The sequence below is a fragment of the Dermacentor variabilis genome, chromosome 1, assembly GCF_050947875.1.
Source record: "Dermacentor variabilis isolate Ectoservices chromosome 1, ASM5094787v1, whole genome shotgun sequence".
In the NCBI taxonomy this organism is placed as follows: domain Eukaryota; kingdom Metazoa; phylum Arthropoda; class Arachnida; order Ixodida; family Ixodidae; genus Dermacentor; species Dermacentor variabilis.
In genome coordinates this window covers 105925164-105940081 of record NC_134568.1, presented here as the reverse complement: position 1 = coordinate 105940081, position 14918 = coordinate 105925164, and the positions used below count along the sequence as shown (strand labels likewise).

Sequence of the window (14918 nt, the reverse complement as noted above, 5' to 3'; positions counted from 1 at the left end):
AATATTCATGGATACCTTAGGTGTGGTTCAAAAAATGTTACACAAAACAAGGAAAGACATCCTTGGGCTACCTTGATTGTAACATATACAGTGCATGCAAATGAGAGCTAGCGGGGTTTTATCATATAAATACAGTAATCTCAGCCTGCCACATGTAACAATAGCTCTACTGCAACAGCCAGCTGAGATAACAAAAATCTTTTGTTACTTTCATCTTCTAATGCACAAAGTTGCTACAACGTAAAACAGCTTGAATGGGATGAAGTGGTTAAGGGGGGAAGAGGTTTTAAGACATAAAGTGTTTTGTTATTTAAGTTAGGATGATCAAAACTTCAGTGATTATGTATTTTAATGTGTGCTCATATCAATTATGAACTCAGTTTTTATGTACACCATGCCATTAATTTTTAAATTAATTGTTCATGAAAACATAATTTGATCACATGTTTAGTAAACTGGCTGCACACATCCTGCTGGATGAAATGTCGCAGGATTCTACAGATATCGAAGAGTGCAACAAGAGCAATTTTATGGTTCTAGTTTTCTTTTCGCCCGACGGCTGCGGTGCACTCCCCTCTAGCTAGCTTGGCACTGTGCCAATACACTGTCACAGCGCGCACTCTTTGTCTTGGACGTTCGAAAACGGCTTCTTCAGTTTTTTGCTGAATTTGAGCGGAGTTGCGACCTTCTGAGTGTAATCCAACAGAAAAGGCTGTCTCGAACGATGAACAAGATGGCGACGTCAACTCACTGTATAGCTAGATTGTACTAGAATATGGTTGGGTGGGACGAGTGGCTGGGGCGGCGCATGCTTTGCAGAAAGGCACACTGCAACAAAAACTACTGTCTCAACGCTGCGATGGAAGTGGATTGGGCCACATCAAGGTTGCACTGTTCGAAACTGCTGGCGGAGCAGGCTCAATCATACCGGCGACTTGAGGTGGTCGCGCGACCATTTGCGACTGGTGACCAAAAAGCGACTGAAGGTGACCAATGCTCACACCGGCACGCCTGGCTGAGTGCGACATGCAAGACGCATTCTCGGAGATTATTGTTCTGAGCGAGAAATGCATGCAAAATTGCCATGCGGCAAGCCACTCGAGGCACTTTGGTTGTATTCGCAGGCTTCTTTCATGCTTGGAAAAACACTTTTATGTAGCACATATTGAGCAACAGAAAGCTGTATCGGGAGTTTTTCATGTTGCTCTACAATTTTCTCATTGACACTTTTCATCTATTATAATAAGGGAGAAGTTGATTTATGAAGACTAATTATCTCATTAGGCGAGATTAAAGAGATAGTTAGAGTACCTCCAAGCGACTGCAAACATTACCTTGGTTCTGTCCAGCTACATGGCATGTTTTTAAAGGGGCACTAAAAGCAAATACTAAGTCGACGTAAACTATTGAAATATCATTCCAGAAACCTTGAAACACTTGTTTAGTGCCAAGAAGAGACTTAGTTTACAATTGCATAAGGGTCCGAAAACCTTTTTCGAAATTCAAATCTCCCGCCACGCTACTGGGGGAGTGGAGACGTTGCATACGCCGTTACCGCCCTCTGCTGCTGCCGCCGGTGAGTAGATCAGCAAGTGACAGACGGCGACACCGAGCCAACACAGAGCAGCGGATTCGCCACTGCAGATACTGTTTGTCAAGTGGCGTAGACCGTTCGGGCATCCTGCGACGTCACATGGAAGTTGAATGCTCTGCTACTTGCAGTTTGCGCGAGTTTCGCGAGCCAGCAGAACTAGTGCAGCACTATGCGGTCAGGAAAGTACTGAAATGCGAAAGTGTGGGCGGTGCATGGTCGAGTGAAAAACGAAATCTTATAGACCGCCCCGTATCGTTGTCAACAGTAATTTCAATGAGTTCTTTTTTCTGAGCATGAAATGGAACTGGACAAGTAGCATTTTATTTAATCTTATAATACAATTTGCGGATGCTTTTTGCAACGACTAGTTGTGCACTAGTGACAGAATTTAACTGAGGAGTGTTTTCGTCAGCGGGAAAGTGCTTGAATGTCCAGGGGGAGTCTCTAATCATGTCCTGCATTTACCTCAATTTCTCGACTATTAAAGCTCTGTTCACTATAATATTGACGCCTTAGAGATTTAGTGTCCCTTTAAACTCTGGCTAAAGTTAGCTGATACACCCTCTATATGACCGTAAGCCATGTGAAATTTTTTATCGAGTCCAAGCTTAACAAAAGAAAAAACGCAACACGGTAATTTGATTAGTGGCTGCATAGTGGATATAGCGTTGTGCTGCTAAACTCAAGCTCGCGGGTTCAACCCGGCTCACTAAATTTGATGGGAACGAAATGAGAAAACAGTCGTACTTCTGTTGCACGTACAAGAACCCCAGATGGTGAGAACTGAACAGGGTGCCTGATAATCATATTGCCAGATGTAAAATGCCAAAATTTGTTCAGTTAAAAAAAGGGGGGGGGGGTAGCTGCATTCAGCTTTTTTGTAGGGGTGTAAACGAAAGAAATATTCCCGAGTATGATTTCTGAGAAAAACGTGTTGTGCTTAACTTATATTTCATACCTAAATGTAATGTTGTTCCACTCAACGTCCACTCAACTAAGCAGCTTCTATATTATAAACGGCTCCTTTCATTTAACCGGTGCACTATCATAAGTACAATAAAACAATTCAAGAAATGGGCATGCCTCACGTGCACATGGGGATATTTGTAGATCTCCTGTGTTTGTTGAAGATAAGTGTGGCACCACATAGGGCACCCAGTTTTAATGGGTTGCAGATTTACAGGCTGCCCGAAAACGGGGCATTTATATTGAATGACAGCTAGGAACTTGTTCAGCAGAACCGATTAGCACCCATGCGTTAATTCTCTCGGGAACTGGTGCGCATTTGCGCAACAGCCACAACTCTTTAGCAGCACAATCATTCAGAATGAGAGACCTCACGTACATCGGCCCCTCACCTTCGAGACTTCAAAAGTGCTGTCATGCGTTACATTCGAATGGAAACAGCTATTTCATAAATTTTAATAATGAATTCTCAAGTCGAATACAATCTGAATAGCAAAGCAGAGCGTGAGTGTGGGCCGGTTGGTGATTCATGACTTTGGGAAGTTACTGTAAGCAACGCAGATGAAAGTGGATGAAAAAACATTGTGCACGTAATACGAAGACGTGGGATCGTTCCCCACCTGCGGCAAGTTGTTTTTGCATCCACTTTCATTGCTATTAATTTATAATTTATCTAATTCAATTAGTAAGTACAAGTAATTTCCCCTATGTTGTCCTTGGTTTCTTTGTTGGCTTCTCATGATATGATTAATAAAAATTGGGCTCCTCGGTTAACCCCCTTTCTCGTTCTTAGAAGCTCTAATATCATTCCTATGTTAGTTTTTGACTTCAAAACAATAAAAAGTGTGTGCGGATTAAATTCAGGGGTGTTTTAGAAGTGGCCAAGTACTGCCAAACAAAGCAGCAATTATTTTTTTCCCTCTTTTTTTGAATCCGACTTGCCAGATAATTTTATCAATTTTGACGATCATGTCAAGATCAAATTAATGGAAGTTGACTGCTGTAATAATAAAATGCATCCTCATAGAAGCAGAAAGTGCAACCATAATTGGCAAATCTTTGTGAGCCTGACTTTTCTTTTTATGAAATGGCTTGCTGTTCTTATACAAGCAACTCTTGAAGTTTTGTGTTTAAAGTTTGAGAATGCACATAAGTCTCTGACATTATTTACCTTTAATGCATCTACCCTACTGTGGCCCTCACCTGCAAATTTGCTTAGGGAAAGTGAAATGGAGTCACCACAGGAGCCATGTTGGGCCATGTTGATGCCAAAAAAGAACCGCAAGCCGTGGCTTCGCGTGCCACGACCAGGTGCCTTCTTTATTTTCCTCTCATGTGAGCGCGCACTGTCCGAGTTCTAGGCGTTGCCCAAGGAAAGGTGCTACAGTATCTTTTTACCTTCATAACATTCTGCGATCCGAAGTTTTTCTAATGCCAACAAGTTTTTATCACATCCCCTTGTGCCACGCCGCGTCTGTAACTGCGGCTGCCAATTTATATCTTAGTATGACAAGCGCCAAATAAATTATTCACATTGACAGCATGTTTCTGACACAATAAGACAGTTCAGATACACATTCTTCAATATCAGTGATCAAAGTATGTTGCAGGAAAGCATGGGAGACGGAGGTCTTGATGGTTTATGATAACACCAGTAGATTCATTTGATGTGCTTTCTCCTTTTATTGTTTGTGCCTGTGATGCATTATGTAAGGTGTTAGCTGTTTTCCAGGCACACTGCATGCAAAGCAGCTTTTTCTGATACATTTTATTCTGGTAGCACATACCTCTGCATTACTGGATACAGTAAAAATCATTGGATAAAACAAAATTTTTTCAGTCAGTTCGACTGATAATTGTTTTCAGCAATGCTGATGCTACAAGGAATGCACTAAAATTACTTTTCAAGAGACACATCTGATGTTTGTAAAGAATGTGGAAGTGTTTTCGAGATTTCTCCAACCATGTGTATACATGGTTTCATGATCGTAGTTAATGGTTGGCCATTTTGCCTGCACAGCCTGCCGAGAGTACTGTCCTTTATACCGTAGATTTGAACCGAAGATGTCGGAATTTTGTATTGTCACTTGTGATAGTATCCAGCTGCTTGGTGTCAGTAAGTACCTTTGGTTGTTTTTAGTGTAATTTGAATTTACATTAGCATTTCCTCTTCTTTTGAGTCACATTAAGTGAAAAATTAGTTCTTAGTATATCTTGCAAAGGAAAATTAGAATATACTTTCTCTGCAACACAGGTTAGCTTAAGATGTAATTCATCTTCTTTTGTTGTGCCTGCCTAAATCATCCAACAGAAGTTACATGGAAAGGTGAAACATAGTCAGACAATATGCAGAACAGGCAGGCATGCCTGAATGGGCATTTTCGTTGCATTGACAAACCTTGCTTCTTGGTCGTTGCCCTGCATCTAAAATTTTGCTTTTCGTTTTTTTTCTCCCCCAGAAACAGTACATTACAGTGGAATCTCCTAAAGCAGAAGATGCTGTGAATTCAGAGAACAATGACCTGAACAGCATAGTTGATGACTCAGCTGAGAACACGCACATACCAGTCACGACTGAAGAAGATAAGCATGTGTGTTCTCCAAAAGACGCTCTCTCTAAGCCATCATCACCAAGTGATCTTCCTGTGAAAGAGCAGGGCACCGACCCATCTGCAGTCGTTACCAGCGCAGAGGCCAGTAGTGAAGATAACCAAGACAGGGAAGATGCCGTGGAGCAGCCCTCTGAAAATGATGCATCTGGAGAGAGCGACATAGTAGTTAGTTGCAGTGGGAAGCCAGAGGAAACGGCATGCAACGAGGAAGCTGCAGTCGCTGAAGAAGCTAAGCATGATAATAGCAGTGCAGCAGCTGTTGAAAAGGCCTCTCCAGAAGCTCAGAGTGTGGGAAGTCCTGCGCAGCTCATATGTGAAGAACGAGAAGAGCCAACTGTAGCAGAAAAATCCCAAGATAGTCCTGATGTAGCAGTTGCGTCGCTGCCAGAGGTGCAGCCAGAAGAGCAGAACGATATGGAATTGCAAACACCCAAGGAGCAGCAAGAGGCTGTCATTGAAACCTGTCGCTTTGAACAGAGCCCAAAAGAAAGTGGCAGTCATCAAGATGTGCCAAGTGTGCCAGAGTGTGTTGAGAACGATCTCGTAGACTCTTTGGAGCCTCGGCCTCCAGTAACATTGCTCCCAAGTGATGCAATAGCAAATAATGCTTCTGTAGTAAGCACAAGCAGCCAAGAAAGTCAAGACATTGTGGTTGACAACCCATCACCACAAGTGCAAATGCCTCCAACACCAATCACTCCCCAGACTCCTGGATCTAATCCACCATCTCAACAGGCCTGCCTTTCAAATCAGTCAAGCTGTGGTGTGGACGAAGGTACTCATGCAGGCAGTTACGACTCCATGCTGGGCCACAGCCCAGCCAGCATGATGGGCTGTTCCCCTCATGACCTCTCCATGGACGCCAGCAGCCTCAAGGCCACCCCACCCGTGGAGCCCCATCGCTACCAGGAGCCGCGGGAGGTGACAAGGGGCCCCCGAGGGGACCCCATGGAAACGGCGCGCATGGAGATGATGCGGCCAGGCCGGCTAGCGGCCCCATCTAAACCAGATCTGAGTTGTCTTGGGGTATACACTCCAGATTCCTCTAGTAGCAGTGTTATGTCTAGTGGTGGTTACACTCCAATGGATATGGAACAATTGCGAGAAGCTGGCCAGCTTCGTGAAGTGAACCAGCTGCGTGATATGAATTCACTGAGAGAACCTAACCAGTTGAGGGAAGTCAGCCAGCTGAGAGATGTCAACCATCTGCGAGAAGCAAACCAATTAAGAGACATCAACCAGCTGCGAGATGTTAGCCAGTTACGCGATGTGAACCACTTGCGTGACATTAATCAGTTGCGTGATATTAATCAGCTGCGCGAAATGAACCAGATGCGCGAGGTCAACCAGATGCGCGAGGTCAACCAGATGCGCGAGGTGAGCCAGATGCGCGAAGTGAACCAGATGCGCGAGATGAGCCAGATGCATGAAGTGAACCAGATGCGCGAAGTGAACCAAATGCGCGAGGCAAACCAGATGCGAGAAGTGAGCCAAATGCGCGAAGTGAACCAGATCAATCAGATCCGCGATGTGAGCCAAATGCGCGAAGTCAGCCAAATGCGTGAAGTTGCCCAGATGCGCGAGGTCAACCAGCTGCGTGACATTAACCAGCTACGCGAAGTCAATCAGCTGCGCGAAGTCAACCAGTTGCGTGAAGCCAGCCAGCTGCGCGAGATAAGCCAGTTGCGTGAGGCAAACAGGCACGAAGTGAACCAGCTGCGCGACATGAACCAGCTGCGCGACATGAATCCCTTGCGTGAAGCCAGTCCACTGTGTGATGTCAGTCAGTTGCGGGAGATGGGCCAGCGGCGCCTGGATTCTCCTGCCTCATCCCTGGCGGCTGGGGAACCTCAGGGGCCTCTCGAGCATTTGGGCAGCCCTTTCCCCGATTGCACTCACACAAGGCCCCCGCAGGCGCACCACCGGCAGCAGCCGCAGCCTCATCGGCAGACACCGCAGCAGAGCTACTGCCGGCCGGTGACAAGTGCGCCCCTTTCGCAGGGGGCCTTTGTGGCGGCTCAGGCAGCCGTGGCACAGGCCCAGGCACAGGCCTCAGCTGGGGTGCCAGGCATGATGCAGGGCATGGTGCTTATGCCACCGGCCTCCAACTACATGAGCATCTCTGGACCGGGGGGTGGCGCCCCCTCTTATGTGATGGGTGTGCCCATGGGCGGCATGATGGCTGCTTCGGGTCCCCCACAGCGAGGTTTCTCACACGGCTATGCCTACGGGCCGGCCTCCAACGCCTCGTGCAGCCTCGCCAAGCTGCAGCAGCTGACCAACGGCATAATGGACATAGCGCCGGGCTCTCCGGGGCAGAGTGCAGCCGCCGCCGCCGCAGCTGCCGCAGCCTGCGCCATGACTCCCCCTGCTGCGCCGGCCGCATCGCGGGCCCTATCTCACGGCCAACCCTATGGGTCCCCTCCAGCGGCCCCACCAGCCGGCTCAACCAAGTACGCGCCACGTTACCAGCGCGCACCTCTGCTCTCAGGCTACCAGGGAGCGCTCAACGGCTACCGACAGGGGACGCCTGCGGGGCCCTACTTGCAGCAGCCAGCCCCCATGCAGATGGTGCAGCCTCAGTACCAGGAGCCCTCCCAGAACCCCATGTACACCTATAGCTACCTGAGTGGCAGCTTGCCTCCCCAGACTCTCAACTCCATGATGCGCCGCTGAAGCCCTGTATATATACACCTGTGATTTCTCTTGTCTGCTGGCCCCTTCAGTGTGCATGTTGGCATAGATATGTACATATGTAGATGTTTGCTTTAGTGCTGGTTGAGTTGGCAGCTTCGGATGGACCAACCACCTCCTCTGTGTTTTTGATCAATTCCATCGGAGGTGTGTGGCAAGGCTGGCATTAACCTGGCAGTGAACCAGGCATATTGGCCAGTTTATGTGCAGACTTGTATTTTGCGGGTAAACAAGCTGTCCATTTATCAGACAACATTGTTTTAAGACCAGCAGTGGTTACACGATGGGGGCCCTTGACTAAGTATGCATGTTGCTGTCTAAGCTTGCATTGTTTTGCACTGTAGTATGCTTACTGGCTGTTTTCAGCCTTTCCATTTTCTTTGTTGTCTCTTTTTTTTTTGATCAGCTGCAGTAGCCACATCTAGTGCTGTTTCAATTTTTACTGCTTTGTTACTTAAGGCATGACATTTTAGTTTTTTCTATGTTAGTCTTGTCCAAAAAGTGTCAATTCCTTCTTGGAACGGCGCTTGGAGCATTGTGCATTTTCTTGTCAATAAAGGTCATAACACTGTCACACATGCAGTTGAGCATAAGTCACTTGTTGATTTATCAATACTCTGGTGGGTGATGTCTACCTCTGGCTGGAAACACAGTGTCTCGGCAAAATCATGCATTTCAGTGCTATACCGGGCACATAATTAGCCAGTCATTTTCTACTTCGCTTTAGTTATAAATTGGGTTGCCTGAATTTGACTTCTCACTGTTTAATTTTTGTAAAAGCAATGGTACTTCTTCACTTGCTAAAAGTACACCACAAGTGCCTTGTTGATTTTTGACAAGCCTGGATACGGACAAGTGTGTTCAATAAGTTCAGTTTCAAAAGATCGTAAAGTATTTGCTTGCAATAGGTGAGACATTCTCTGTCATCTATACTGCACTAATCTGCATGATGTTTGTGAAATGTGCAACGCTGAAAACTTGCATATTCAGACAGCCTTGTGGTGTTGGATTTAAGCGATTTAAGAAAACTGTAGAGAACTAACCAGGAAGCATAGTTGTGCAGGAACCATGTTTGTATTCTTACACTGGTAACTTAGCACACTAAGTCGAGCACATAATCATTTGTTTTACGGACCCCTTGAGCATGATATTTGTATATAAGAGTGTGCTAGCCGTAGGGAACAGTCAGCCAAATTGTGACATGGCAGATGGTTGGTCCACCTAAGGAATGCATGAAAAATCGGTTCTTTGCTAGTGTATTTTTGTAGATTCAAAGTGTTAATTGCTCCTCTGTGACTATTTATTTCGCAGCTGTCGTGACGCTCATAGTTGGCTTGCAGTGATCATGTAACCATTTTGGTTGCGTTACCTTTTAAATATAATTTAATATTTTTATCTTGCCCCCTTTACTGCACTGTGACTGTTATGATGTGAAGTGTACTGGAAATATTATGGATGAGAGCATAGAATGTGTCGTTGTTGAAACAGGTCTAATGGAGTGGCTGTCATATCTCTTTGTTTTCAGTGCAGATTTGTTGCTCTGTGTCATTTGCACTTCATCTGTTCTAGGCAGGTTCTCCCCTTCACTCAGACTCTCAAATTGAATATTGTTGAGTCGCCTGTTTCTTATACCCGGGTTTTGCTGTAATAGCACAGCTACTACAGTTCAAATTAATAAAAGCAAATGAGGAAAGCATTTTTGTTTGAAGCCACTATTGAACATGAGTGCTTTTTGAAAACTGCGTGCACAAATTGCACTCGGAGACGGGTTGCCCTGCTCACGCATAGGCGGAGCGGATATTAGCTGCCGCAGCTACACCATGGCCGCTGCGACGCGTTCTCGAGCGTGTCAGACTCGGCGTGTGGTTCCAGCTGACAGTGTTTCAAGTGCTGTGCCCAGATAGCGTAAAGCGCGTCTCAGACTGCAACGATTTGTGCAATGATTCGCATTATGTATTATGGCGCTCAATGTGGGTTGCAACATGAGCCGTGCACGCAGCTACGTTCTCGCGAAAAATTCAGTGCCCTCCCACTCTGAAGAAGGATGACCAGCGAAGCTGTGAATGTGGGCCCCTTAATGGCGAACTGCTCGTCCGCAGCGGGTCGCCTCGGCATTGCACTACCTTATGTATGGTATTGCACTACCTTACCGTATGGGGAGTTGTTAACGCCCGTTTCACCTCCGCCGCGGCTTGGCCTGGCATTCACTACCTTCGGGATCGGCCCACGTAACTCTATGTCCACAGAGACGAGATCCGCCAGAGCTTAGCCATAAACAGCTTCACTGTGAAAGAGTGGAGGATTTCGCCATTCCAGAATTGCTGGCACCCCCGTGTGATACGCCATCCGCTTTCTTCGCGCAGTAATACTGTGAACGCCGGTATATAGGTCGAACTTTTCTTTCATAAGGCCACAGGAAAAAGTCGACACCCGTCTTGTATACCGGTTATCTTTTACCGGTTTATACCGCTTTTCCTTCTTTAGAATTTTAAGTTTGGGGGGTCGACCTATATTTCGGTTCTTGCAGTTATACAGTGGCCCGCAGAGCAGCCCGTCCTTAGCACAGCGTGTTTCGTCATGCCACAAGCTGCCCTAGCTTCGTAACTATTGTTTCTTTAAAGCCAAGCTTTCCTCGTCTCTTCAACTTTTCTATTACTGCTGTTGCTGACCTGTACATCGTGTTGGAGGGTGGTTGAGAACATGTATAATGTATCATAGGGGCCAACTATGGGGTGGTTCCGAGCCCCCGCCCCCGGCGGTGCCCAAGCCTCTCACCTCTCCCCCCCGCCCCCCCACACACACACACCTAGAATGTCATTACCAGAGTTTTATCACCGACATCATTTGAGGTTTCTTTTGATTTGCCTCGACCTTTTCACTCAAAGTATTACTGTGGCTAATGATTTGGGTAGTTGCCGCAAGGAACGCACGCGACGAAAAAAGGGACAAAATGAAGCGGTCGGTAAGAGCTTACTGCATCATTGTTCGTGCGGAAGTGCACAGTTTTTAATTCATAATTTCGCTTTATTCCTGCAAACCTTGACAATGGGAAGACAAGCGCGTTAGAATTACTAGCAGTGGCTGCCTCATCCATATTTTTTTCCTTCAACATTGTTTTAAATTTACACTGTAAACATCATGCACATACACAGTATGTTTAAATATGCCCACCGGACAAAGTTAATTATGCTTTTTGAAAGAGGAGGTAGCCAATTAAAAGGTATGTATAAGGTATGGATCGGTAGCGTATGCCTAGAGAATGAATATGTTATTGTATGTTCACCTCACTATACATTTCTTTGCGTGCTTTTTTGACCCTTAAAAAGAATACTGCAGACTTCAGTGACGCCTTCGGCAGAGTCTTATCAACGGCGTCTGAAATGCACATGAATGATATGTGTCCCAGTATTGCACCTCTTTCCAGTGAGCAATGCTAACGACTCAAGAAAGAAGCAGAAATTTTATAATTTACAACATTTGTTAGAGATGGAAACATCGTCACTTGCATGCACAGGTCATATATATATATATATATATATATATATATATATATATATATATATATATATATATATATATATATATATATATATATATATATATATATATACAGGGTGTCCCAGTTAACTATCATGCACCCATTTCTTTTTTAAACGCTGCGAGCCCGGTATTTCCCAGTAACGAACGGCATGCGCGTTATAAGCATGACATAGCATTGCCGGAAGAGAAGTAGCGGGCGCGGCATTTCCAAGAAAGGAAACGCAAGCAAGGCAGATGACGGTTACACTCTTAGAAAAATTTACACCCTTTGTGGTTTATCTTGTCCCACAACAATAATCGTCATCTGTCTTGCCCGCGTTTCCTTCCTTTAACGCTGCGAGCCCGGTACTTCCCAGTCACGAACGGCATGCGCGTTATCAGCGTGACGCATCATTCTCGACAGGAAAGTAGCGAGCGCCGGGTTTTCAGGAAAGGAAACGCAAGCAAGGCAGATGACTATTATCGTTGTGGGACAAATATACACCCCAAAGGGTGCAACCGTTTTAAGAGTATTGTGTGGCAGATATACACCCCAAAGGCTTAAAGCGGTTGCACCCTTTGGGGTGTATATTTGTCCCACAACGACAATCGTCATCTGCCTTGCTTGCGTTTCCTTTTATGAAAACTCGGCGCTCGCTACTTTCCTGTCGAGAATGCTGCGTCACACTGATAACGCGCATGTCGTTCGTGACTGGGAAGTACCGGGCTCGCAGTGTTAAAGAAAGGAAGCGCGTGCATGACAGATGACGATTATCGTTGTGGGGAAAGATACGCCCCAAAGGGTGCAAATTTTTCTATATAAGAGTATAAAGTAGACAAAGGTACACCCTTTGTGGTGTATACTTACCACACAACGATAATCGTCATCTGCCTTTCTTGGTTTCCTTTCTTGAAAACGCCGCGCCTGATATTTTCCCGTCGAGAATGCTCTGTCATGCTGATAACGCGCATGCATGTGATTCGTGACTTAGATGTACCGGGCTCGCAGCGTTAAATAGAAATGCGGACAAGACAGATGATTATTGTCTGGCATGATACGACTCAAGGGGTGTAATTTTGCTTGAGTGTACACTCTTAGACAGAGGTACAATATTGTCACGTGGTCGTGACGTCAAAGAACACAGTGGCAATACTGTGAAAAGCAAAACTAGCTTTTATTGGGCGAACCTGTGCCCACAAAACAGGCTACACTTAAAGCACAACGAGAGCGGCGAACACAGTCGGCGATCGTCGAAAATCTGATCAGCGGGTCAAGCGCGTCCGCTTTTATACAGCAGTCGTCGAATGTTCCAGACTAATCGTTCAGATCCACGTGCCTTCCACAATGTTCTACACCATTCGCGTCACGCGATGAAATCAGATAACACAACGTTCGGCGAAAACAGACAGCCGGATAGAAGCATCGATAACTTCCCAGAAACTTCGGATACATGCAGGCGCGTCCCGCGCTGTGCGATTACATTTGTTAGGCGGCGAAACGTGGTCGCCCGATAAATATAAGTACACGTGTCAATATATATAAGTGGGGTTTGGAAAGCTGGTCGGGCCTCAGCCCCCCCCCCCTCCCGGAAGAATTTCCGCCTACGACGTCTACGTCCAGGGTCGCCCACTCTTCGTACGAACACGACGCAGTGTGGCCGCGCTTTAAAAGACTACACGAAGCCTCACCGGGCCCCACCTTCAAGCCCCTGTGCATCTGCGCCGCTTAGCTTCGATGCGCGGCCGCGCAGTGAGCCGGCGCTCCGAGGTACGCGGGCATAAGGTCCTATTATTGAGGGACTTTACGCAGGCACACTGCGCTGTGTGTGGACGACCCTGTCCATGGCGGTGGTGCGGGACAGGTGTCTGAGATCTTTCCACCTCCGTAGGCGTCGCCACAATGAGCTAGTGTCTCTGGAGTTACCTGCATGAGCCCCCCGCGGAAGCGTAGCAGACGCTGCAGCACTTGCCTTTGTACTCACAACAGCCCAGAGGGGAGATAGAATGGTAGAAAGGGGAGACAGAGAATGCGTATGAAGCCAACGCCGTGACGACACAGGAGAATAACAGCCTCTCCACTCTTCGCTCGTACCAGGTTCCATAAATGGGAGGATCGCGGTAGAAGGAAATGGGCGCCGTCAGAAAGCATGCTTCGTTTGGGGTCTTTTCGATAAAGGAAACGCTACTACTAGACATGGCAACTGTTGTGGACAAATTGTTAAAATTTTAGTTGAAGCTATGGTACGGCAAGCTTCCGGTATTTCTAAGAAACAAACCGTGAAAGTTTGTCGATGAGGACAATTGACGCAGCGTGTGCAGACGCACAGCCGCATTAAAGCATCGCAGCGTGAAAACAGTACGCAAGTGGCCGTCCAGCCAGACAACGCTTCAGCTAGGGTAGCTGGAGTTCTACTGGCCACCCTACTTCAGCCACGATGCGATGCGCCGTGTGAGGTAATGACTGTGCTACATTCTCGAGGGCTACGAACAATGGCGCGCAACAACGCCTCGAGAAAACACGTCTCACTGAGTGTGCTGTGTACTACGTAGACAAATGCTTAGACAAATAAGTGGTACACGCAAGGTAGCGCTTAACATCTCGCAACAATTGCCGTATGCCGTCAACATCACCGCCATGTGTCGTCAATGTGAGAAGTGGTTCTGAATGAGAAGGGGGAAAGTTGGCAATAGAACAGAAAACTTCGCTTGCATCGATTCCTACAGTTCGTGGCATAAAGTTGTGCGTGGAATCTGTATTTTTTTTTATTATACGCGATGGACCGTAGCTTCTCAGCGGCTCAATGTATTATCGCTCCGCGGAGAAAGCAGACTACGGAAAGCATGGGGTATGCACATTGGTTAAATGGCGACACCCTCGCCATTGTTTAAGCATGAAATGCTTCTAGCTCCCGTTGTCGGCGACCTTCAAGTGACCTTGAGACAAAAGCCAGAGCCGTTATCCGGGCAAGCTGCTATTGTCAGACGGGAAGAGGACAACCGTAGGTTCCGCGTCCCAGAGCTTACATGTACTACTTATGAACCCAGCTTCATTCGGTACATTGACCCCGGCAACCCCCGTCTACTCGGGTTGACTAGGTGGGGGCTTTGCTTGGGGCCAGTGGTCCTTCCCGGACAAGGCGGTACTGTGGAGCAGCTCGAACTCTACCGTGCTCAAAAAAAAAAAAAAGACAGCCATGTCGGTCTTGCGGGACTCTAGCCCGGCAGAACCTCGGATTGCCTTAACACAAAAGAGGTCAAGTTAAACAACCCTGGAGACTACCAAGGCCGTCCGCGGGGCAGCGCTACAGCACAAAGGTGTGCCAAGACCGGTTCTGGCTCTGGGTTCCACTAAAGCGAACGAAAACATGTGGGTCGACTGGCTCACGCGGCGAAGTCGAGCGACCTTTCCCACCTAACTCATCGTAAAAAATTACGGCAGGGCAAGCCCACACTTCGAGAAACTTCTCCGCTAAGTGCCGTTGTCAGATGGGAAGAGAACTCGACAGCCGGAGGTGCCGCGTTGCATGTACTCA

The 14918-nt window shown here is 46.9% G+C and overlaps 1 protein-coding gene across 5 annotated transcripts in view; it reads left to right on the top strand.

Moving 5' to 3' along the window:
• Nucleotides 1-9578, top strand: part of LOC142582530 (uncharacterized) — a 168632-nt gene extending 159054 nt beyond the window's left edge. For all 5 annotated transcript variants that reach the window (XM_075692397.1, XM_075692360.1, XM_075692370.1 and 2 more), the window contains one exon: nt 5020-9578. In XM_075692397.1, the coding sequence (XP_075548512.1) occupies nt 5020-7848 (2829 nt within the window). In that variant the 3' untranslated portion in view covers nt 7849-9578. The remainder of the gene's footprint in view (nt 1-5019) is intronic.
• Nucleotides 9579-14918: the final 5340 nt, after the last annotated feature.